The 25,878-nt window shown below is 46.8% G+C and overlaps 1 protein-coding gene across 14 annotated transcripts in view; it reads right to left on the bottom strand.

The window, feature by feature from the left end:
• LOC148030783 (uncharacterized) overlaps nucleotides 1-25,878 on the bottom strand; it is a 385,751-nt gene that overhangs the window by 170,775 nt on the left and 189,098 nt on the right. For all 14 annotated transcript variants that reach the window (XM_087684297.1, XM_087684298.1, XM_087684294.1 and 11 more), the window contains exons 18-21: nucleotides 18,527-18,712; nucleotides 18,339-18,445; nucleotides 7,488-7,674; nucleotides 7,214-7,345 (exon numbers count right to left, since the gene is read on the bottom strand). In XM_087684297.1, the coding sequence (XP_087540423.1) occupies nucleotides 7,214-7,345; nucleotides 7,488-7,674; nucleotides 18,339-18,445; nucleotides 18,527-18,712 (612 nt within the window). The remainder of the gene's footprint in view (nucleotides 1-7,213; nucleotides 7,346-7,487; nucleotides 7,675-18,338; nucleotides 18,446-18,526; nucleotides 18,713-25,878) is intronic.

Here is a 25,878-nt window from a genome sequence, read left to right as displayed (position 1 = left end):
GCTCCTCTCCACATAAGCTGTGCCTCCTCACATGACCAAAGGCAGTGCTTTGGGGTTTCCAAAGGCTACTGTGTGCAGCGCTTACAACCTCCCTCCTCTTGCATCTGGGCAAGCCAACTTCTCACCGCCAAGCCTCCATGTGCCACCAGCCATAAGAAATACGACACCCTGCTTGGCCTCTAGCTATCCCATAGGCGGCGCGAAAAGGACCGTTGGAAAGGCTCCGTGATGCTATGCTCCGCCCAGTGCCTGCTACGTGACACCGCCCACTCCATATTCTCCTGCATCAGTACGTGTTTGCTAATCCTGGCAATGTACTAAAAGAACTTGGGTGGCTTTTTGGCAATTGTCGTGGCCGGCCATAGCCACTCTCCTCGATCCCACTCTAGCTCATTAAGTGGTTTGCCCTCCCAGATCCAAAGGTGCCACTCCCTGAGCTCCTCCCAGAAGACATAGGGTCCAATTGCCATGTCTTCCCATGAAGGCCCACCATCCGAATCCTTCTCCACAAGAGGGCGGCTGTCTTCTAGGCCAACAATGGCTGCTCGCGCACGCACCTCTTGCGCGTGGAGGGTGGGATCCCCTGGTGCCTCCTGTAACATTCTCTGCGTGGCTGCAAGGTCCCGCCGGAGAGCTCTCTCCTCCTGCCAGCTCTGCTGCCTGGTCTGTATGGCTACCTCTTGACAGATTCTGCTCGACTTGGCTAGGACTTTTGCAAGCTCCTCTGCTATCCAGTCCCTCCTGCCCCACTCTCTGGTCCAAATCTGCTCTATCTGTCTCGTCACCTTCTCCCTCCTATAGATCTAGTCAGGGATCCGGCAGGAGCGTGCATCTACTAAGGCAGATGCTGGGGGATCAAGTTTCAGGAGGACTGGGCAATGATCGGACAACATGGTGCCTGCCAACTGCTTAATCTAGCCTCCACGAGAGCCTCCCCACTCTCCCACATAGAACCTATCCAACTGCTCCAACAAGACGCCTCCAAGCCGCTTGTATCCCCAAGAGAAATCCAACCACCTCTCTCTCATGTGGAAATCAGGGTCTCTCCAGGCGTCACGTGCTCCTACTGCCAGCAGAAAGACCTCCCATGCCTCCTGCTCCTCCCCAGCCATGCCCTGGTAGTTTTTGCCTCTGCCCTGTTGGTCCTCCAAAGCCTCCAGGTTGTTGAAGTCTCCTTCAACAATCCAGGAGTCCACCTCTGGGAGTCCATCTGCGATCTCCACCTTGAACCTGCTGCATGCCCTAACCTGCGTGGGGGCATACACATTGAGGACTCTAAGGCACGAGTCCCCAATATCCAGTCTGATCCAAAGAACCCTCCTTGCCACTATTGTCCCGTGGTCTCATACACAGGCAGTGAGACTCGTGCCAATATAGGTGTATACGCCTCCGCTCCTGCTGTGGGCACCTATAGCGTGCTCCCAGTAGGTGTGAGAGTTGCCCGGAAGTACCTTCCCTACCCGCTGGGCCTGGGTGGGGATGAGCTTGTGCTCCTATAGAAGTAAGATGTTGATCCGTTCGGCAAGGGCAGGCTGCAGCTCCTACCAAACAATCAACTTCTTGGAACCACGTGCCCCACTGTAGTGGAGACTATTTACATTCCAAGATGCAAGGTGTAGGCTTATGGGAAAACCTGTGACTGACCGAACAGGCATCTATTCGGTGTGGAGGCAGCTGACGAGGAGGAGAAACTATGAGGCATGCAAGTACGCTTTGCCGCCGGTCTGGACAGTGAGCTCGAGTCCCCCATGGTGGCCCTTGGCCGAGGAAGATAGGGGTGATAAATGCTCTAGGTGGTACTATCAATGCATCTATCAACCATGCTGAGAGTTGTTACTTTGTACACTGGTAGAATCGGGCCGCCTGTGCCAGGGGCCTCTCAATCACGTCCTTCGAAGCTCTCCATTGAGGAGGGGCTCAAAAGATGATGCTCAAGTGAGGGACCTCAATGCTAGCCCACCAGTTAATGTCCATCATGCAGCCACGCCACCGCTGTGCAAACAGTGCTAGTTCTTCTCCCATCCATTGGGAGATGTGGTCTGCCACCTGACTCTTTAACTCCTCCTCTACTTGTGTAGTCGTCCACTCCCCCGAGTGAGAGGACAGAAGAAAAAAGGCATAGTTTGGTCCATCCGGTGGTGCTAGTAGATAGACCTTGTGCCTCCTTGACTTACGAACCACGAAGATCCCCACCTCTAGCGGCAGTGGGAACTCTCCGCGCTTCGCAACTCTCAAGTAGGACCATGGGTCACTATGGAAGAACTTCTGTGGCAGCAACTGTGCCTATCTCGGGAAAGTGTAATGGGCGGCAAGGGCAGTTGAGTTGGTAGTTGTATGGGAGGGGGAAGACTGCTGGTGTGAGGAGGATGTAGGCATGTGCGGCTCATCACCACCTATGGGAGGAAGGGGAGTGGGTTTGGGGGAGGTCGCTTGAACCAAGTGCGGGTCAGGGGGAGTGCTTGGTAGGGGAGATGGTGGGGGGGAGGAAGATCGAGTGATGGTGGGATGGACGGCGGTGGATGGTGGGTGTTTGGGGGGGGGGCTGGTGGCCTTGAAAAGGGGGGGTTGTGGGCCACAGTTAGTGGGGGGGGGGTTGGGTGTGGGGGCTGTGGGACCTCAAGCGAGGTGGTCTGTGGCACAGGTGGTGGATGTGGGGGGCTCCGGTCCTACCGAGTGGGGCGGGCGGGGGGGACTGTGGCGTGCTCTGCCGCCGAGGGGGCGTCGTACACCCACTTGCTCCCTGCTGCCGAGACTGGCTTTGAGGAGTTGGCTGCACCCCCCCCTGCCGTCTTTCTCTCTGTCGTCTCTGGATCCATGTGAAGCCGTCAGCGTCCACTTGCGGGCCTGTCGGTGGAGCCTCCTTGGCACCGAAGCGCGTAGAAATTGCTGCCTGATGCCCAAAGTCGTGGCAACGCAGGCACTACCCTGGTTGCCCTGTCACAATTACCTGATGCCTAAAGGAGTGTCCGCCCGCCTCAATCTCTAAGAACTGTGGGATATTCTTTACCTCTTTCACTGCCACTCGTACCTTTGGGACTCCTGCTGCTGTCACTGCATCCGCGAAAGACGCGGGAAGCACAATGCCAAAGAGATGTTCAAAATCTTCCACGAGCTAGTGATACTCTATCGCCAGGTGCGATACTCTATCGCCAGGTGCGATACTCTATCGCCAGGCCGGGGAAAAGAAGGGTGACCTAGTGCCGAAGAAACCTGTTATGGATTGCAAATGCCTCCACAGTAAAGCCACTGTACCAAGGGACCATATATATGACCCCCTTCGTGGACGCATATGGTGAACTAGCAAGTAACTCGCGAGCTACGTTTGTCGAATTGAGCCGAACCATGAAAATCCCTTGGCCCAGTAGGACCCCCTGCACGATCTACGTTGTGCCGATGTGCAGCGTGGAGTGAAGCCATTCCCGAAGCTGGGCCTTGGCTGGAGAATGTCCTACTACCTGACCATAAATCGTTGTTTCCTTTAGCTCCAGCTCCTTAGCTCAAACGGCTAAGAGTTGCTCCTCAGAGAGGACGATGCGCAAGGTGTTTGACTGGGGGGCACTCGCTGAGTGTGCCAGCGTCTGACCAGAGGTTTCCATTGCACGTTCCTTTTGCGAGAACAACCAATCACGTCGCGTTGCTACCTGGTGGGGGGGGAAGTTGCTACAGATAGAGGAAACAACTGGAGGGTGGGGGGATCCATCACAAGGAGGGGGGGGGGTTTGGAAACTGCTGCTGATTTTCAGTGGAAAGGAGGCCTGGAGAGGGAGGCCTGTCGATAGATCAATGACGAGGGAGGCTTGGCGGGGGGGCAACGAACCATCGGAGTGGGGGGAAACGGTAGATGGGCAGCCGTTACGAATTGTCGGGGCGGGGGGGGGGGGGGGGAGGGGGGGGAGCTCAGCGTGTGATCTTTGATGTACTTAGTTACTCTTCACAGAGTTTCTTGTACTTTGTATTTACCTTAGGGGGGACTTTCTCCGAGGTGTTATTAATAGAATCCTCTTTTCTTAGGAAGAAAAAAAAAAGAACAATCTCTTGTTGTGTGTGTCACGCATAATCTATGGCCATCTACACATTTAGCATATTGGGTAGAATGTTAGAAAACCATACTGATGAGGATGTACAAGACCAAGTAGGTGTTTATGAAGACAATTTGCCAACACCTTTGCAAAGATCTTATACATAGTCCCCATCAAGAAAATCGGTCTCCAATGCGTAAGCTTTGAAGGGGAGGAAACTTTAAAGATCAAGTTAACCACCCCTGCTTTCTAGGACATGCTACCAAAAACCCAAACCTGTTGACACATGGCCGCCAATGGTTTTTGCCAAAAGGGATGCATAGGTTTCAAAGAGTTTCTTGGTAATACCATCCAAATCAAGGCTTTTATCATTAGGAAAATGCAACAAAACTTCCATAACTTCCCTCTCATAGATACCGGCCTCCATTGTGTCTTGCATATCCTAGGGAACTTGATCTCTGACCGAGGTACTAGAGTCTGCACGTGTATGAGCAACCTGAGGAGAACATGCCATTTGCGAACCTAAAAGATTCACAAAGAAGTCCTGACACATACATACAATAGATCGGGGGTTTGTGACCTTGTGACCATTTGCATTTTGCAACCTCACCATATTCTCTTGCGCAAGGGACACATGCAAAGCTCTAAAGATTTTATAAGTTTGACAAAAACTGTCTCGCACACCCTCAGTTAGGTCTTGGAGCTTAGCTTGTTGATAAGACCACAACTGAAAACACTGAATACGTTCATCTAGCTTTGCCCATAATGAGACTAGAAAAGTATCATGCGAAGAAACAAGTAACAATAGACAAAAACCAAGGCCAAGATGTCCTTGAAAGCATGCAAACACTGCCTAGTAATCAAAGCATGGCCAATCCCATATTGCCTTGACATTGTCTGCACATTAAGAAGCAGTCTTTCAAACGAGGCCAAGCCTTCTAGTGTAAAATCACACAGAAACCTTTCAAGCAATTGGCTCATGTATCCCTTGAAGATAGCATGACTTGAAAAATAAGATTTAAATCGCAAGGGCAGCTTGCCCAAGAGATCTGTGAAAGCATCCACATGCTGCCTAATCATATCAAGCTGTGAAAGAAAATGAAGTGATAAGACATTTTGCTGCAACACTTGCATTTCCAAAATTTCTAGTTAAAAGGAATCCTCATGCATAGCATAGATAGTCCACTCTAGACCATGTGGCCAAGTATTGGATTGAGTGAAATGTAAACCCTGAAGTTGATGGAGAAAGCCATAACCAAAGATCCTACTTGAGAACCTCCATCGCAAAAGCATTCCAAGCCTAGCTTTCCAAGGTATCCATCAAAGAGTGCTCCGAAGTAAACTGTGAAGAGTCAATCCATGTGTTAAAATTGCCCATAAGCAAACATGGCCTACCTAGAGACAAAGGATCATGAAGGCGGTTCCACAACCCTTGACCATGCAATGAGTCATTAGGCACATAAAGGCCAACCAATCATAAAACCTGCCCTTTAAAAACGATTTGAACCACTAGAAAGCATCCATGTACATCATTCTTAATAAGCACCGGTTGGAATTTCTCATGCACCACCATGAGGACACTCGAGTAGTGCATTTCCTTGTACCCATCATAAAAAGATTGAAACCATGACGATCCAAAATAAGACCAGCATCATCATGACTTTTGTGCTCAACAGCACAAAACACATCCCAACTGTTCTAATGCAAAAAACACCACATGTTATGTTGCTTACTCTGGGAATAAATCCCATGAATATTCGAAGTGGCAATGCACACATCTAAAACCAAAAAAATCAAGGATGAGGATGTTAATGCCTCTCTTGAACTTTGCCAGTGCCTCAAAAATCCAATTATGCAAGAAATCTGCCAAAATTGCAATAGCATTCTACCCCAGACGAGCACACTTCAAAAAAGAACGGTTAATTTCATTCGTCCCACGGATGAATGAAATTAACCCTTCTTAATAAGCACTGGTTGGAATTTCTCATGCACCACCAGGAGAACACCCAAGCAGTGTATCCCCTTGCACCCAACATAAAAAAGATTGAAACCATGACAATCCAAAATATGACCAAGCATCATCATGACTTTTGTGCGCAACAATACACAACACATCCCAACTGTTCTCATGCAAAATACACCACATGCACTCCTATCCAGATCTATCGACCACACTTATAGTAGTAAATGTAGATAACCAAATGTAGTCATATCCTAGATCTATGGGGGCCACATATTCAAGAGACTCTTTGTAGGATTTGGATAGAGATCATTCATATGGTCGGTGAGAGATGGGAGAGATTAAAGGGGGCCTTTGAATATATGAAGAGAGATGCTGTTTTTTTGTACTTGGGTCTCTATTATTTAAAGCTGGATATGGTCAAACATTAGAGACCTATAAGTGGCACTTCATTCAGCCTTGTAGCAGACTATTTTTGGTTTTTTAAACATATTGTTGAAGTCCCATATGGGCTCATCTTTTATTTCTATCTCTGACTCGGTATGGTGTCATAATCAGCTAGACAACACTAAGAACTGAAATTCCACCAAGATAGGCATGTAGACAATAGTGGTATAGGGCTGAGGCTGAAAGAATGATGGAGTAAATGAATGGGGGAATGATCAAGAATGAATGTGAGTGTTGGGGATGTTTGCACAATAATACCCCATACCCTATTTACAAGCACACAAGTCACTGAACTATCTAGGGTGGCTCCTCCATTTCCATCACTATTTTATAAGATTAGCATTTCTAGGACAATTTGATGCTCCTAAAATTTAAGGGCTTCCTAAATTTAGCAATCCCCTGAAATTTAGGGACCTCCTTTCCAACATAGGTATCATGTGAAAGCTCTTTCTAAGTACACTACAAAAACAGTGCTGGAATACTCATATGAGTTTTCTATGCAAAGATATGAGTATTCTAAACTATTAGCCTATATGGTCTGCAATTGTGCACCACCAACTTATTGTTTCTATAGCCCTACTAGTAGATCTCTAGAGAGCAGTCAACCTAGTAGATGCATATCCCTTTTGTTTATATCATTCATTCCTTGGGACAATGTAGTTGCTGCATAATAACAGCTAGTATTAATAAGAACTAATATACTCCCTAAGAAATAAGGGTAGAGTAAATGTCTAACAACAGTAAAACTTGAAAATCAAGAGGTGCAGCTGAGGGACTAGATGTTTACTTGTAGACGGTAATTATACAAATCAAGCAAAGATACATCGAAATTGTTCATGAGGTCTTGAATATCACTCTTAAGTTTCCGCATCTCAAATTCTTGAGCACGCTGCTTCTTCTCTTTTTCTTCTTTTATTGCCTGCATTAAGAACAAACCAAAGTGGACTCACTATATTTTCAACAAACCAAAGTGGACTCACTATATTTTCAAGTATTGTACCAAATGGCATACAAAATACTCACACAGAGACATCAAACACAACTGAAAAAGTGCCACCCACCTTCAACTTGGCATCAAACTCCTTTATTTCCTTGAGTTGCTCCTTCGTGAATGATTTTGGATTCCCGCACATCCATTCTGGCTTTTCTAATTCTGTGTCAACTATGACCTCTTCTTTTTTTTGTTCAAGTTTTCCTCCCATCATATCTTGAAGGGCTCTTTCAGAATCATTTTTGCTTTGTGTGGACCTTCATATTTACAAAATAGTTTCTTTCATTCATTGCCATTCTTTCTTACCTTTCTAGTGTTACATTGTAAAATCTTTGGTAACTTCTCACATTTCCAGTATTACATTGTCATGCAATATTTTTCTAGATTTTATGGTCTACTATAACCTTTTTTGTGGTAACGAGTAATTTTTCAATAACAAGAAAATTTATACAAGTCCCTTTTTATTTCTTACCTTTCAAGTTTTACATTGTAAATTTATAGCAAGAGAGCATGGAGAATGTTTTAGAAGAGACAACCTGCCATACAAATTACATCCCTTCATACTTCACTCCATTATAGGAGACAGTTGGATGATGTACTAGGACAGACAACCATGCAGCCCCCACAGGCCCATAGGCCGACATGGTGGTCCTTCACCAAAAAGATGGTCAGAGAGGCAATCTATAGACTACAAAATGGGAGGGCACAGGATGATATTTTACTCCATTATAGGAGAGAATTGCATGATATACCAAGAGAGACAACCATGCAGCCCCCACAGGCCCAAGATGGTGGTCCTTCACCCGTAAGATGCTCAATGAGGCAATCTATAGACTACAGAATGGGAGGGCACAGGGTGAGGACGATCTAGTGGAAAAACATTTCTCACATGCATCTGACACACTAGCACCCATATTGGCAATGTTCAAGAGAGCAATATGTGAAGAATTCCCTAATAGTCCCACTCTTTAAGAGTGGCGACCCTCTCACCTGCAGTAAATACAGGACCATCTTTTTTATTGGCCACATACTTGCTAAAATATATGAATCGATATTGGAGCATGAGCTTAGTGCATGGGCTGGTGTTGGACGTGGATAAACATATTGAATCATATCCTCACACTCAGGGCACTCACTAAGGAGGGCTAAACCTGAAACAAGAGGATATATTGTGGCCGTGTGGATTTCCATAGAGCGTTTTACACAGTACCTCGAGCACATTTCATGCAGAGATTGCAAGAGATTGGAGTGCCAAAGGGTATGCAATGGGGTATGTATACATTATATGAGAGAGTCACAGGACATTTGTGCACACCGAAAGGGATGTCTAAGAGGATTGGTAGCACCATAGGAGTAAAACAGAGATGCTTGTTTTCACCCACACTATTTGGACTATACATAGACAAGGTGTCTAACTACATCGATAGGGGAAGTAGATCTGGAGCTAGCCTAACTAGAGTGTTAATATCGATACTTCTATATGCCCATGATATTGTATTCATTTCATACTCACTGCAGGTCACTTGGATGCACTATATTCCATTTGCAAAGATAGAGATCTCACAGTGAATCTTGGAAAAACGGAAGTAATGGTATTCAACACTTCTATAGCATGGGTGACCTGATCTATGTGTCAATTTACATTTGGGGAAGATGTAGTGGAGCATGTGGGAGAATAAATATACTTAGGAATCGCTCCCTTTGGCCCGAGGGGCCCTTGAGAGCCAATGTGCCCACATATAGTTTAAGGAACCTTGCAACAAACTATGGTTGTTTGACACTCTAGCCCACAACCAGAATGACTAATCATTAATAAGATTTTTTGCAATATAAAAGAGAGAAAATTTATCTATAAGGTACAATATCATCACCACTCTAATAAATTCTGGTAAATTATTGGACGAATTGAAGCAACACAAAATAGAGTGAATTTACCTACAAGCTTTTTTTTTCCCAAGAAAAGAAATTTCTATTAATAATAGTTCCGCAAATAACTTGAGGTAAAATACAAAGTACAAGTAACTCTGTGAAGAGTAACTAACTACATCACAAATACAATGGCTGTGTGAACAACCAATCCGGTGGGCTATAATGTCAAACCATATGAGGGATAGTGTGAAAGAAAGTACCTGAATCCCATGTCCACAAAAAGGCCTCTCTTCTCTTCCTCATTCTCTTTAAGCTACCTTGCATCCTCTTCCACCTAATGCGGATAGAGTGAATGATCTCTGTCCAGATTCTTGATAGAGTCTCTCCTGTGGATACATCTAGAAGGTCGATAGTGTGGCTACATCTCGCAGTCCAAATATACCACGCTATGATACTGGCAATCAACTCCATCTATGGCAATGTCCTTGGGTCCACTGTGCATGTTTGAGTAATCTGGAGTGGGAATTCTGCTCAGATGTTGTGCAATGATGAGAAAGAGTAGCTCCCCTAAACATCCCATAGTAACATGGAACAAGGAATGGGAACGGAGACGGGGACGGGGACGGGGGATGGTTAAAAGCAAGGAATGGGGACGGGGGCTTTTATGTTTTTTGAGGACATTGACATACGTACTGCAATTACAGTCATTGATAGACTGTTTTGAACAAATCTGGGGCAAGAAATCTTGGGGATTTTGCTCGTATAGTGTAGCTAAACACTGATTGCATGTTGGACTGTGTGCATAACAAACAAATTTGACAAAGTGCACCTCTGTACACTGATTGCAGAAAGTTATTTCCTGCAATTTTTTCGAAATTTTCATATTTCTAGTGTAGTCCTACTTCGACATTGCTCTTTTGCATTTTTTTTATAGTTGAAAATCATGGCAAATCAGCGAGGAGATATTTTCACCTATGTATCCAAGGAGGATAGATTGGATGGAAATAACTATTCACTTTGATCTTTCATGATGAAGAATGTACTTGTGGCAAAAAATCATTGGGATTATGTCAGTGGAGAAGAAGCTTGACCTGGAGTTGTGGCTCCAGCTACTCCTCCTCTAGGAGGATGTGCACCACAGGCAACTCAGCCTGCTCCACTTCAGCCACTTCCCCAAAGAACAGCAGCTCAAAAAGCATGGGATACACGGGATGCACACGCTTTGTCACTAATTGCATTGGCAGTTCAGCGGTCAATCATCCCCCACATTCGTTCAGCAGCTTCTTCACGAGAAGCTTGGCTAACTTTGAAGCAGATGTTTGCAGGCAAGAATGAGACTCGCATCTCTTTCTTAAAGAAAGAGCTAGAGACATTGAAAATGGATGAAGGCGATTCTATTCAGGATCATTTGAACAAAATTGAGGACTTGCGAGAGCAGCTCATGAATGTTGATGAGTACTATTCGGATGCACAAATGATATCCACCACTTTGAACTCATTACCTCCTTCGTACTTGGCTTTTCATACTGGTGTGGATGCTATAGCCTCTGAGCAGAATTTTATGGCTAGACAGAAAGGCAAAGGCAGCCAAGTGAAGAATGCTGCGCAGAGTTCTGGGACTTCTGGCACATCACAAGCAAACAAAAAACAAGGGGGTACACAAGCCAAAAAGGGCAAATGCCATTATTGCAAGAAGCCAGGCCACTACATCACTGAGTGTAGAAAGCGCATTGCCAAAGAGAAGAAAAAGGAGTCAAGAATGTATGTTTATGATGCTCCTTTCATTGCTACTGAGTCCACGTCCTTTGTTGCAGACAGGGTCTATTGTTTTTACACATGCAGTTATGACACCTCTTGGGTAGATTGAGCATTCAACCCTATTGAGGATGCAGGCACTTGGTTTTTTGACAGTGGTGCTTCTAGGCATATTATATCTTGCAGAGATTTATTTGCATCTGTTCATGCAGCTCCAGTTGGCAAGTACAGTGTGCCAACAATGCATCATACCCTGTTAGAGGTATTGGGGAGATTGTGCTCACAGCCATTGATGGCTCTATTCTCCGCCTACAGGATGCTTTATTTGTGCCAGGCATAAAGAAGAATTTGCTCTCTATCTCTTCTTTGGCACGTTGTGGATTGCAGGTCACATTTGATAATGACAGATGCATGGTGAGAGACAAAGAATACATAACTTTGGTCTTGACAGGCACTTTATGTCATGGGTTATACGAGTTGGATACTCTTTCAGTTGATCAGTCAGCGTATTTAGCATCCACTCTTACTCCGGCTATGATACAGGCAGAGTTATGGCATGCTAGGATGGGGCATGTGAACTTTGGTAACTTGATGCTCTTACAGCGTACACACATGCTAGATGGATTATCTCTACTGGAGAGACCTCCTGAGCACGTGTGTGAAGCATGTATTTTGGGGAAAATGCATCGTTTTTCGTTTCCTCGTACTGTTGCTTTTAGAGCAACAGCCAGGTTGCAGTTAGTGCATTTAGATGTATGTGGACCTATGCAGACAAAGTCATTGGGAGGATGTTACTATTTTGTGACTTTTATTGATGACTTTACTCAATTTTGTTGGGTCTACTCTTTGGTTAAAAATTCAGAAGTGTATGATGCATTCTTGGCTTTTCTTGCACTTATTGAAAACCAGTCTAATTGTAAAATTAAGACTCTCTGTTCGGACCGAGGGGGGGAATACATGTCCTCTATGCTGAATTCTTTTTTGAAGCAGAAGGGCATTGTCCATCAGTACACTACTGCTTATACTCCACAGCAGAATGGGGTTGCAGAGAGAGAGAATCGATCACTCATGGAGATGGCCAGATGTATGCTGAAGGCAAAGAGCTTGCCTCACAGTTTTTGGATGGAAGCCGTCATGTGTGCTTGCCATGTTTTGAACAGATGCCCCACCAAAGCATTGAAGAAAATTACACCTTTTGAGGCTTGGAACAACCGGAAACCTTCTGTTGGACACTTTCATACCTTTGGGTGCCTTGCATATACACATATTCCAAAGGTACTCAGGAAAAAGCTGGATAACAAGGCTGTTAAATGCATTCTTATGGGATATAGCAGTGAGAGCAAAGGCTACAGACTCTATGATCCTGTTTCTAAAAAGGTGTTTGTCAGTACGGATGTACTATTTGATGAAAAATCAGAATTGTCCTTGGCTGGTTTAGATACATATCAGGCTTCCCGTGATGTAGCCCATTACATTTGGTGATTCAGCTGGAGTTTCAGCAAATGAACTCAATGTTCAGCCAGCTACTCCTTTGGAAAACGCAGAAAATCAGCCATTGGCTGATCTGAATATTCAGCAAAGTGCCGAAACTGAAATTCAGCAAAGTGCTGAAACTGAAATTCAGCAAGAGCTTATGCCCAGTCAGGAGGCAAGACAAATGCCTAGATGGTATTTACAGACTATGAAAGATAGTCATCTGGATGCACCCATGGCTGGTCGTACTAGAAGGCAAGCTCGTATGCATGATACTACACATACCATGGAGTTTGTTATGGCAGCATGCACCCTTGATGAAGAGGAGCCTGAATGTTTTGAAGACAAATGCCTAGATGGTATTTACAGACTATGAAAGATAGTCATCTGGATGCACCCATGGCTGGTCGTACTAGAAGGCAAGCTTGTATGCATGATACTACACATACCATGGAGTTTGTTATGGCAGCATGCACCCTTGATGAAGAGGAGCCTGAATGTTTTGAGGATGCACAACAGAGTGTGCATTGGATAGCAGCAATGAAAGCTGAATTGGATTCTATCACTAAAAATCAAGCATCAGATTTGGTGTCTTTGCCATTTGGGAAGAAAGCTATTGAAACAAAATGGGTCTACAAGCTGAAATGGAATGCAGATGGATGCATTAACAAATACAAGGCAAGGCTTGTAGCTAAAGACTATGCATAGAAAAAAGGCATTGACTATGAGGAGACATTTGCTCTTATCTCCCGTATGACGACCATCAGGTCTATGGTTGCTTTGGCTGCTCATTATGGATGGACTGTGCATGAGTTGGATATTAAAACTGCATTTTTACATGGGAAACTTCATGAGGAACTATATGTACAGCAGCTCATTGGTTTTGCAATTGAGGGCTTGGAACACTTGGTATGCAAGCTGAAAAAAGCTTTGTATGGTTTGAAATAAGCTCCTAGAGCTTGGTATGCAAAGATAGATGCTTTCTTACTTAGCCAACGGTTCATAAACAGCTCATCTAAGTCTACCCTTTACATATGTAAAGAGGGGGGATCCATGCTGATCATTTGTCTTTATGTTGATGATCTCTTGCTTACAGGGACACATGCTGATCATGTATGAACATCATGTATGATCATGAATATCATGTATGACCATGAAACTAGTCTATGACTCACATAAAGCGGTAGTTCCTTTAATTAACACCTGGTTTTTACACACACACACACATAAGCAGAGACCTCACTCCCTCACTCAACACCAAATTGGCCCCGAAGACCGGCGCCCCTCTCGGTGTTTCTTTATCAATTAAAAGATGGAAAATTACAAAAATAATAATGTTCCAAAATACATAACCTATGAGCACTCGGTTTTCATCTCTTTTGAGTAAATCCCAACTACATAAGAACTGTACAGCATGTCCGGATCAACATCCCTCTTAGGAAAGCATTTTCTATGACCAAAACTCAATGATTCTTGTGCAGAATTGCAGTCTGCAGATCTCTGAATTCACTGTTCTTACTGTCTAGCACGTCCTGAAATCACTGTTCTTACTGTCCAACATGTAGAGAGTTCATTGTTCTTACTGTCCAACATGTGCAGAATTCATTGTTCTTACTGTCCAGCACACTCTTCTTACTGTCCATCATGTCCTGTATTTTCTGTGACCAATACTCAATGATTCTTGTGCAGAATTTTAGAGAAAACATAGAATTGTACCTTTGATGTAATCAGCCCATCATGTGAAGCATTTTCTCTGAGAATAGAGAGAGAGTTTATTAGACAGAGAAAGCTCTACCTACGTACTTGAGTCAGAGACGTAGAAGTACTCTCCATGGCTGATTTTCTTGCAGCAATTTGTCCTCAGCTCCTCAAAACTTCATTCTCCCATCTCTTTTGGGAATTTGTGCCACATGGCATACATGTAACAATTTTCCCGTTTAAACCTTCTGGTCTAAAATTCTCCATGATCGGTGCAAAATTTGACCTCGACACAGACTAGAGAATTAATCCTCCTGCAAAAACGAAGACAACGATGTAAACAGATTCTGGGGTCCAAAAATAGTAACTCCCTAAATTTAGGGATGGTGACCCCTACATTCCTCAAGTTGTTCTGAGCAACTTTTATCATTGTGACCACATCAAAAAGTGTAATGTGGCTCAGTTACGGTGACTTTTCTTCTGTGAGCACTCTCACATGTGAATCTTCTGTCTTGGCTAGGCTCATTGTCCTGCACCATCTCCAGTGGCTAAGCACACAATCCCAAACCACTGGCATTCTATTCTTCAGTGCCCATTCAATATGGAACCGGTCCTAAGGCTCACACAAACCATTAGTCCAATTTGTCCCAATGACTGCCTCTTCCGGCCATGCAAAGATCCTAGCTTATTCCAAGAGAACTCTGGGGGTAAGAAGCAACAACAACAACAAAAGTAAAGAAAAATAAAATATTTATATAAGTAGATGAGAAAAGCAACTGTAAAAAGTATCACCACCTAGTGACAGGAGCCCCCTGGTGGTGATAGAAGACCCTTTGCAATCTTGTGCGATACACCAGCTCCATGTGATTATGGTGCTGGGCAATTAATGCTGAGCTTTACTCTTCTAGCAATTTTGGTACCTAAACTAGGGGGGATATGCTGAGATGAATGTGGCTTGAGCAAGGAACCAGATGAAGGCTGCAAGAGTGGATGAAGAAGCCCAAGATGCCTTGTGTGAAGGAGGTGGCTGGTGGCGGGTGGTTGGCTTGTGGCGGTAGGTAAAGGTGGACTGAGGTAGAGGTGGTGGGCGAATGTGGTAGGCGAGTTGCAAGAGGGTCAGCAGGCTGTGTGGGGGCGAACTCTAGTAGAGGTGGTGGGTGAATGTGGTAAGAGGCCACAGGAGAGAAGCAGTCTAAGGCGATGGGTCACGCATTGTTCCAGCACTGGTTGAGATGACACATTAGCGCTAGTAAAGGAAGGGGCAGAAAAGGCATTGCATAGTAGCTTGGTTGACAATCGTCGGTTGTTGGCCACATCTCGTGACACGTTTGCCAGGCAATGGAACCTGCTTGAAGAAATCTTGGATCATGAGATGAAAAATCTGATTAATCGAAGAAGACTCAATGGTCAAACGCCTTGCAAGGTCCCAATCCTACCAAGGATAATTAAAATCTAGGACAAGAAAGGATTGTTGGTCCTACAAAACATTAGAGACCTTGCCCCAAAGCTCATAGTAGCCACAAGGGACTTGAAAGATCCATCTGATAGTACGAAAAGACATCAGTGTGCCTTGAGGCAAGAGAGTGGTATCAGCCACTCAGACCAATCAAAGATGGGCCATGAAATCAAACTTAGGTCTCTCCTCCGATTTCTCCTCCCAAGTTAGACAAGACATCACTAGAATTTCCATCTGCAAAGTATCGATAGCCAATCTATCCTCTACCAGATGCCATTGGACTTTCCAAAGTACCATTTTCCATGAACACACCAAATGGTTGAGAAGAATTGAAGCAAGTGAAGAGAACCTAACCTCAACATTAAGCACATGCCACCACGAACCTTGAATCTTCATATTACCATGCCAAAGGCCCCAATTCTCAAGAAAAGCATGGGTATAATGATGGTGTAGATGAACTTGGACATACAAGGCCCAAAGCCTATGGCTTGCATGAGATCTTAAAGAAAAGACCATTCCAAGAAATGGAATGCCTTCTCCAAGTCCAATTACACTGCAACAACCTCTCGTTGTGTGTGTCATGCATAGTCTATGGCCAATGGTGCATTCAACATAATATGGAAAATGTTTTTGCCCTTAATAAACCTATATTGGTGTGGATGCATTAGATTAGGTAAGTGTTTATGCAGATGATTTGCCAACACCTTCACAAAGATCTTATACATAGTGTCCATTACTGAAATCAGTCTCCATTGAGTAAGTTTTAGGAATCAACTTTATCATCCCTTCTTTCCACAATAAAGGCATGCTGCCCAAAGCCCACACCTACTGGCACATGCCTCCAAAAGATTTTGCCAAAAGAGAGAATAGATTTCAAAGAAATCATTGGCAATATCATCCTAGTTAGGGCTTTTTTCATGAGGCAAATGCAACAAGACATCCATAACTTCACCCTCATGAATATCAACATCCAGGAATTTTTGCATGTCCTGAGGAGCCTGGTCTCTGACAGAGGTGCAAAAGGCTGCACGGGCCTAAGCAACCTGAGGAGAAGATGCCTACTGCATACATAGAAGGTTCACAAAGTAATCCTGCCACATACCAACAATAGATTGGGGGTCCGTGACCATATGACTATTTGCATTTTGCAATCTCACCACATTCTCCCACATAGGGGATGCATGCAAAGCTCAAAAAAAATAATGAGTCCAATGAGAACCATCTTGAAGATCTTCAGTTGAATCTCAGACCTTAGCTTGCTTATAAGAACATAGCTGAAAGCCTTGAATAAGTTCACCCAACTTTGCGAATAATGAGACCAGAAAATCATCCTGCAGAGAATCAAGCAACATGTCCTCCGCAGCATGCATAATGAAATTTATTGCTTAGCATATATGGACTGCAAGATGGAGCCATGCTATAGACTTCTTGAACATCTCCAGTGTGGACACTCTCTTCAGGTTTTCAACCAAGATTGTCCATATTCTCTGGGGGACATTCTAGAGGATGCCGGGGAGTTGAAAGACTGAGGAGAGATGCTTTTCTCAAGACTTTGAATTCTGGGGCTTTTGGCATTGTAGACTTCCCGACTGGTTATTCACTCAGCTTAATAGAATTTCCCTTTAGTATATATTTTGATCTAGAAGTCCCTCAAAAGCCTGTTTTATACCTTCTATCTTGCCTTAGGGTACGTTGTTTGAGGGGATTTATTAATAGAATTTCACTTAGCTAAAGAAATTTTGCATATTCCACGTGGATACAAAAAGATTGCATTCACATGGGACATAGATGTGTGCCTCAAATAATGTGCACATGGACATTTCTATACATAAAAGAGCTTTAACACACATGCATTTATTAACCATTAGGGGGAATATGAACTCAAAAAGGACCCTTTAGCTTAGCGGGCACATTTATCTAGTTTAGTGGAGAAACGAGTGGTTTTGGCAGAAAGGTATGTGGTTTTTCAAAAAGAAAAACATTTCTTTGGAGGCAAGTGGATTGACCAAATCTTCCAACTCTCCAATTTGTAAATATTTTTATAGGCAAGTTGAAGGGCTTGTGAAGGTAGGAGTAAACACGAGCGTGCAACGTGGAAAGGGCCTCAAAGTTAGCCCCCCACTTGCCAACGTAATAAAGTCTCTTCAATATTAAAAATTTTGAATTTCAGCGCCTAAATAGGCAGGTGCAATCTGCACGTGAGACTGGACTGGCGGCCAACAAGCGGTTACATTGACCTGCTTGAAGCATGTGGGGATTGACCCCATGACCACCTAGTTATGATTGCATGGCCTTACCACTAAGCCAAAGGTCCAATTGTGATGGGACATCTGGAAGTTATTATTAAAATTCGGGACTGTGATATGTTTTCTCAATTTTTAATTGAAAACCCACTTTTCTTGGTACAAAACCATGGTCAGTTGCTATCATGACAATTCAGACCCACCACACTGCTTGGATAAGCAAAAGTAATCCCACAATAATCTATTCCTTACGAGGCCTTTTTGGAGTTCATATTCCCCCTAATGATGTGTTTCTATAACAATGATGTGACTATAAATCCTTAAGAAATGTTCCCCTACTTGAGAAAAGCATCCTTCTAATAGTTAAAGAAGGGCCCCATTGGGCTGTAAAAGCAATGGAAACACAGTTGAATCGATTTCTCTATACCATTTTTTGCTGGCCAAGTCATCCGCTCCAAGTATTTTACTAAATCCAGCTGAATAATTTGGGACCTGAACTTCTTCATCTTTGACAGTAAATATACTGTCAAAATCCTGAGAACACAGTACATTTACACATTAGGTGATTTTCTGAGTTGTAACTTTCTAAGGAAAGTAACTTAGGCTGGGGCTTACATCATGACAATCAAGCTCAGGCAGAATAAAATCATTCTTCAAACTGAGCTTTCTTTGCAATTCCAGAATTCTTGAATGCATTTCCTTTATCTTCTCAACTATAGAAGCTTTACTGTCCAAGCAGCTTGCAAATTTTTGGTTAAAATCTTCTCTTACGTACTGCAGTTGTCTGTAAAGCAGGAATCTCTGCCAAGGAGAAAAACTTGATGAGATTAGAAATTGTAACTTTTTTTTTTTGCAAATAAAGTGTGGCTAATTATATTACTTCAGAAAAAGCTTGAATACAAAGAAGTGCCCCTGCTCAACAGATTAGCTGGAGCAGATATAAAGTCACAGAAATATCAAATATACAGGCCTCTCAGAGCGGTCTAGGGGGAATGGGGGCAAGAAGCCATGGAGGGGGGGTGTATTGCCATTTGGGGCTGCCTGCCTGCATCACGAAAAACAAGTCCAAACAGCCCCAAGTGCGCATGAAGTGAAGACGGAGCTCTTGACAAGCTCGAGACTCGCCTGCCTGCATCACGAAAAACAAGTCCAAACAGCCCCAAGTGCGCATGAAGTGAAGACGGAGCTCTTGACAAGCTTGAGACTTGCCTGCCTGCACGAAGCCATGGAGGGGGGGTGTATTGCCATTTGGGGCTGCCTACCTGCATCACGAAAAACAAGTCCAAACAGCCCCAAGTGCGCATGAAGTGAAGACGGAGCTCTTGACAAGCTCAAGACTCGCCTTGCACTTGGTCCCATCGGCCGCGAAGGGAGTGGATGATGGAGGTCCAAAGCTCTGCCAAAGTCACCTATATAGAAAGTCTCTCTCCTCCTAGAACCTCCTGACACCACACCTTCCAGATATGCCATCTAGTGAGACCCCCTACGATCTCCCATACCTCAAAACAGTCTGCTGTGGACTCCAGTACCTAGCGGATGGGTAGAGCCTCCAAGCTAAGTACTGTGCATGACCCAGCCTCAATAAGGAAGATCGTATCCTGCATCCCAATCTCATACAGAAGGTGACGACCCTGGTTGACTACCTGCCAGCAGAAAGCTCCCCATGAGATACATCCAAGGTTGGGTGCTATGTGGTGGAGGATGCGGCATGCTCCTCTCCACACTAGCTGTGCTGCCTTACACGACCAGAGGCAGTGCTTTGGAGTTTCCAAAAGCTGCTGTGTGCAGCGCTTACATCCTCCATCCTTCTGCATCTAGGTTAACCAACTCCCTACCACCAGGCCGCCATGTGCAGCCATACGAAATACGATACCCTCCTCGGCCTCCGGCTGTCCCATATGCGGCACTAGAAAGTCCGTCGGAAAGCATCCGTGATGCTGTGCTCCGCCTAGTAGTTGCTACGCGACGGTGCCCAGTCCATGTCCTCCTCATGAGCATGTGTCTGCCAATCTTGGCTGTGTACTCCAAGAACCTCAGTGGTTTCTTGGCAGCCACAGTGGCTGGCCATAGCCACTTTCCAAGATCCCACTCTAGCTCATGAAGTGGTTTGCCCTCCCAGATCCAAAGGTGCCACTCCCTGAGCTCCTTCCAGAAAACATAGGGGTCCAGCCGCCATGTCTTCCTCTGAAGGCCCATGACCTAAATCCTCCTCCACGAAAGGGAAGTTATCCCCTCATCCTGCTACCCTCTATCAAGGGCCAGACACGGCCCCTCCTGAACAGTGAACAAAGTTCCCTAGGGGCGCCGCCCACTCTACTTGCCACCTGTAGGGGGATACTTGTCAATGAAAACTTAGCAACCCATACATCCTCGAGCTCTATTGGCTCTCGTTCCGGGGGGCCAAGCCACTCCTGAGGTATTGCTGCGTCAATCTCCCTTCTCCTAAACTCGACTCCTCTCTAGCAACCTGATGCCCGCTGCAACACCTCCTCGCCCACCAACCTATACACCTCCTGCCATGTCCTGATGGTGCGAGCCGACCGGCCTCCCAACCAGCCCATTGGATGTGGGGGCGCTCGCCGATCTGTACCCCCTTCTGATCTCTGACCTAGGAGTTCCAGATCACCGGTTGATGGTCTATCTCCTCCTGGCCCATGACCTAAATCCTCCTCCACGAAAGGGAAGTTATCCCCTCATCCTGCTACCCTCTATCAAGGGCCAGACACGGCCCCTCCTGAACAGTGAACAAAGTTCCCTAGGGGCGCCGCCCACTCTACTTGCCACCTGTAGGGGGATACTTGTCAATGAAAACTTAGCAACCCATACATCCTCGAGCTCTATTGGCTCTCGTTCCGGGGGGCCAAGCCACTCCTGAGGTATTGCTGCGTCAATCTCCCTTCTCCTAAACTCGACTCCTCTCTAGCAACCTGATGCCCGCTGCAACACCTCCTCGCCCACCAACCTATACACCTCCTGCCATGTCCTGATGGTGCGAGCCGACCGGCCTCCCAACCAGCCCATTGGATGTGGGGGCGCTCGCCGATCTGTACCCCCTTCTGATCTCTGACCTAGGAGTTCCAGATCACCGGTTGATGGTCTATCTCCTCCTGGCAACTTGAGGGGCTTTGAATTAGGGCCTTACGGAGGCCCTGCCACACACAAAGTAAGCTACATAGGAAGGGGGATCTTTTTTTTTGGGGGGGGCGGGGGGGGGGGGGGGGGGGGGGGGTGTGTCTGGGCCATTGTGAAGATCCATCTCAAGGACGGCCTCCAATCCCCTCGGTCTGCACTCCTGGAGGCCCTCTTGCAGTATGACCTTCCAGGTCTGCTCTCCTGGTGTGAGACCATGGACTACAAGCTTGTGCTAAAGGGCCATACTCTGTTTCTCTGGGTCAATGATCCCAAGCTCTCCCTCTGACCGATGTTGGATGATGGTCGCCCACGCCACCTTGGCCCAAGAGTCCCTGGAACCGTTCGACCCGCGGCCCAAAGGAAATTCCACACTAGGCAGCGCAGCTAAGCAGCACAAGATGAGGAGAAGCAGCAACATGAAGTGATGTACCAAGCCATCGCTAGGAGGACCTCGTTGACCACCAGAGCTCGGCCCACGAGGGAGAGGTGAGCAAGACTCCAATAGGTCAGCTTCCTCCGAATAGAGTCGAGGACTCGGAGAAACTGTTGGGCGAGGATGATATCGAGTCCCACCTGGAACCCTAGGTAGGGGACCGACTGCCCTCTGCACACCCATCTAAATCCCAAGTGGACGCCCCACTCTGTACTAGAGTTGGGGTCTGTAAGGAAACCAACCAACTTCTGCCATTTGATTTTCGCTCTTGCTACAGTACAAAACACCTCAAGAGCTAGTCTCACCCTCTCAAGCATCAACTCATCGTCCTCTATGTAAAATGTTGTATCATCTGCATACACCGAGTCTAACAACTCCGTCTCCTCTCTCATTAGAAGAAAGAGGCTGTGTTACCCACTCACACATAATCTGAGGAAGTGAGACATCGCCTCTGCAAAGAGTAGAAATAGATACGGGGCTAGTGGGCACATTGCTGTACCAATCCATCCAAAACTCCTCCCCTCTTCTGCCACCTATGAGAACCCTGCTGGTGGCCGATCTGTAGAGTGCTGAGACCCCATGGATCCATGCCTGCTAGGGGAAGCCCAACCTCTCCATGGTGCCCTCCAAGAAGTCTCAATCTACCCTGTCATAGGCTTTCTCAAAATCCAGGTATAGTACCGCCAATCCCTGGCCACTGTGGTTGGCCCACTCTGTCGCCTCAAAGAAGGTAAAGACATTGTCTAGGATGCTCCTATCCGGGACAAATCTTGCCTGTGTCATGAATGATGTTTGGAAGCACGGGGTGGAGTTGCCTACCAATCATCTTTGCCAGTGCCTTATAGAAAACTGGCAACAAGGTGATCGGTCTCCACTGGGATAGCTCCAACCGGTCTCCCCCTTTGGGGAGGAGATTGATAGGACTTTCCGATAAACTCCCTCGCATCCAACCTGAACTGAAAATCTCGTGGAAAGCCAGCAATAAGGGGTCCTTCAGTATCTCCTAGAAGGTGGTGAAGAAGGCCTTAGAGAGACCATTCTCTCCCAGGCATTTCTGCCCATCTTGTGTGTGGAAAGCCTCCTCTAATTCCTTCTCTGTGAAGGGGGACTGGGAGGGAGCGTCCCATCTCCTCTATGATGAGGGAGGGGATGTGATCCTAGACCTGCTATCTGCAACGCTGTCCTCTGGCCGAGGCTGTCTCCTGCTAGAAAAGCCGTTTGTAGTAGTCAGTAGAAATCTCCATCACCTCCTCTGGGCTAGAGCGAATCCTCCCATACTGATCCCGAAGGCTGCGTATCTGCTGTCCTGAGGTGCGGGGCTGGTGTGCCTAAAAGAACTCCCTGCACATCGTGTCCCCCTTCCTCACCCAGAAGGCTGGTGAGGTGCAGAATGAGAACTCCGAGCGCCTGTCCTCTAGGCCGGCGATGGCTGCTCGTGCGTGCACCTTCTGTGTGGAGGATGGGATCCCCTGGTGTCTCCTTTAATAATCTCTGTGTGGCTGCTAGGTCCCGTTGGAGTGCTCTCTCCTCCTAGCACTGCTACCTGGCCTGTAGGGCTGCCTCCTGGTAGATACGGCTTGACTTGGCTAGGACCTCTGCAACCTCCTCTGCGATCCGGTCCCTCTTGCTCCACTCCCTAGTCCAAATTTGCTCTATCTGTCTCTTCATCTCCTCTCTCTTGTAGATCGATTCAAGGATCTGACATGATGGTGTACCTAGGAAAGGTACAAGGGGATCAAGTGTCACGACGACAAGGCAGTGATCGGACAGAGTGGTGCCAGCCAACTGCCCTATCTAGCCTCCACGAGAGCATCTCCACTCTCCCACATAGAACCTGTCCATCAGCTCCAGCAAGACTCCACCTAGCCACCTGTATCCCGACGAGAAGTCCAACGACCTTTCCCTCCTGTGAAAAGTTGGGTCTCTCCAAGCATCGCGAGCTCCTACTGCCAATAGGAAGATCTCTCATGCCTCCTGCTCCTCCCCAACTATGCCCTGGTAGTTTGTGCCTCTACCCTGCTAGTCCTCTAAGGCCTCCAAGTTGTTGAAGTCTCCTTCAACAACCCAGGAGTCTACCTTTGGGAGTGCTACTGCAATCTCTAGCCAGAACCTGCTGCATGCCCTGACCTCAGTGGGGGCATAGACATTGAGGACTCCGAGGCACAAGTCCCCAATGTCCAACCTAACCCATAAAACTCTCCTTGCCACAATCGCCCTGTGATCCTGTACGCACACGGTAAGGCTCAGGCCAATAGAGCTGCATACCCCTCCCATCCTGCTATGGGCACCGATGGCGTACTCCGAGTAGGTGTGTGACCTGCCTGGGAGAACCTTCCCTACCCAATGGGTTTGGGTGGGGGTGAGCTTGTGCTCCTGTAGAAGTAGGATATCTATCCCTCCCGCAAGGGCCAACTACAACTCCTGCCGAACAATCAAATTCGTGGAACCACGTGCCCCACTGTAGTGGAGACTATTCACATTCCAGGATGCAAGGTGTAAGCTCATGGAAAAACCTCCGACTAACCGAATAGGCATCTGTTCGGTGTGGAAGCTGCTGATGAGGAGGAAAAACTATGGGGCATGCAAGTACGCTTTACGGCAAGCGTAGATGGCGAACTCCAGTCCCCCATGGCGGCCCTCGGGCGATGGACCATAGGGGTGATAAATGCTCCAGGTGGTACTACCAATACATCTATCAGCCATGCTGAGAGTCGTGACTCTGTACCCTTGTAGAAACGGGCCGCCTGTGCTAGGGGCCACTCGATCACATCCCTCGGAGCTCTCCACTGTGGGAGGGCTCGAAAGATAATGCTCAAATGTGGAACCTCGGATCCAGCCCACCAGTTAATGTCCATCATGCAACCAGGCCAGTGTTGTGCAAACAATGCTAGTCCTTCTCCCATCCACTGGGAGATGTGGTCTGCCACTTGACTCTTCATCTCCTCCTCTATCTGTGTCATTGTCCAATCCCCTGAGTGAGAGGATTGAAGGAAAAAAGTGTATTTTGGTCCATCCGCAGGTGCTAGTAGATGGACCTTGCCCCTCCTTAACTTACAAACCACGAAGATCCCCACCTCTAGAGGTAGTGGGAACTCTCTGGCTTTGCAACTCTTAGGTAGAATCACGGGCCACTGCAGAAGAACTCCTATGGGTAACAACTATGCTTGTCTCGGGAAAGTATGATGGCCGGTAAGGGGCAGATGAGCTGGTGGTTGTGTGGGAGGGGGAAGACTGCTAATGCGAGGAGAATGTAGGCGTGTGTGGCTCATCAACTCCTGTGGGAGGAAGGGGGGTGGGTTCGGGGGGGATCACCTGAACTGGGTGCAGATTAGGGGGGGTGATCGGCAGGGGAGGTGATGGGGGGGGACAGGATTGAGGGATGGTGGGATGGTCAGAGGTACATGGTGGGTGTGTGTGTGTGTGGGGGGGGGGGGGGGGGGCGCTGGTGGCCCTGGAAGGGGGGGCTGTGGGCCACGGTTAATAGCGGGGCCATGGGAGGTGGGTGCGGGGGCTGTGAGATCTCACGTGAGGTAGTCTGTGGCGCGGGTAGTGGATGTGGGGGACTGCGGTCTTTCCAGGTGGGGAGAGCAAGGGGGGGCTGCAGAGTGCTTTGCCGAGGGGGCGTCACTTGCCCTCCTACTCCCTGCTGTCGAGGAGCTGGCTGCAGCCCTTCCTCCCGTCTCCCTCTCTGTCGTCTCTCAACCCGTATGAAGCCATCAGCGTCCACCTGTGGACCTGTTGCCGGAGCTCCCTTCGCTCTGAAACACGTGCAATCTGCTATCTGATGCCCAAAGTCGTGGCAGTGCAGGCATTTCCCTGGTTGCCTAGTCACAATGACCTGCTACCTAAAGGAGTGACCTCCTGCCTCAATCTCCAGGAAGTTTGGTATACTCTTTGTGTCTTTCACGGCCACTCGTACCTTTGGGACTCTTGTAGCTCTCACTGCATCCGCAAAGAAGGCAAGGAAAACTATGCCAAAGAGCCGTTCAAAGTCCATTAACTGGCGGTAGAGTACCCCCAGTGCGGGGAAAAGTAAGGTGACTGAATGTCTGAGAAATCTGTTATGGAGCACAAATGTCTCCAATGTGAAGCCGCTATACCAGGGAACCGTGTAAATGACCCCCTTCGTGGAGGCATAGGGTCCACTCTCTACTAACTTACGAGCTGCATCCGTAAAGGTGAGTCGAACCATGAAGATCCCTTGGCCCATGAGGACTGCCTCCACGATCTGTGCTGTGTCAATACGCAGCGTGGAGTGGAGCCAATCCCACAGCTAAGCCCTAGATGGGGAGTGTCCAACAACCTAACCAAAGATCGTTGTTTCTTTCAACTCTAGCTCCATGGCACGGACGGCTAATAGTTGTTCCTCAGGGAGGATGATGAGCAAGGTGTTTGACTAGGG

This window comes from Lygodium microphyllum, chromosome 9 (assembly GCF_053477565.2).
Source record: "Lygodium microphyllum isolate KBCC chromosome 9, Lygodium_microphyllum_v1.1.10, whole genome shotgun sequence".
NCBI lineage: Eukaryota > Viridiplantae > Streptophyta > Polypodiopsida > Schizaeales > Lygodiaceae > Lygodium > Lygodium microphyllum.
The sequence above is the reverse complement of the archived record's forward strand: the minus strand, read 5'-3'. Positions and strand labels throughout refer to the sequence as shown.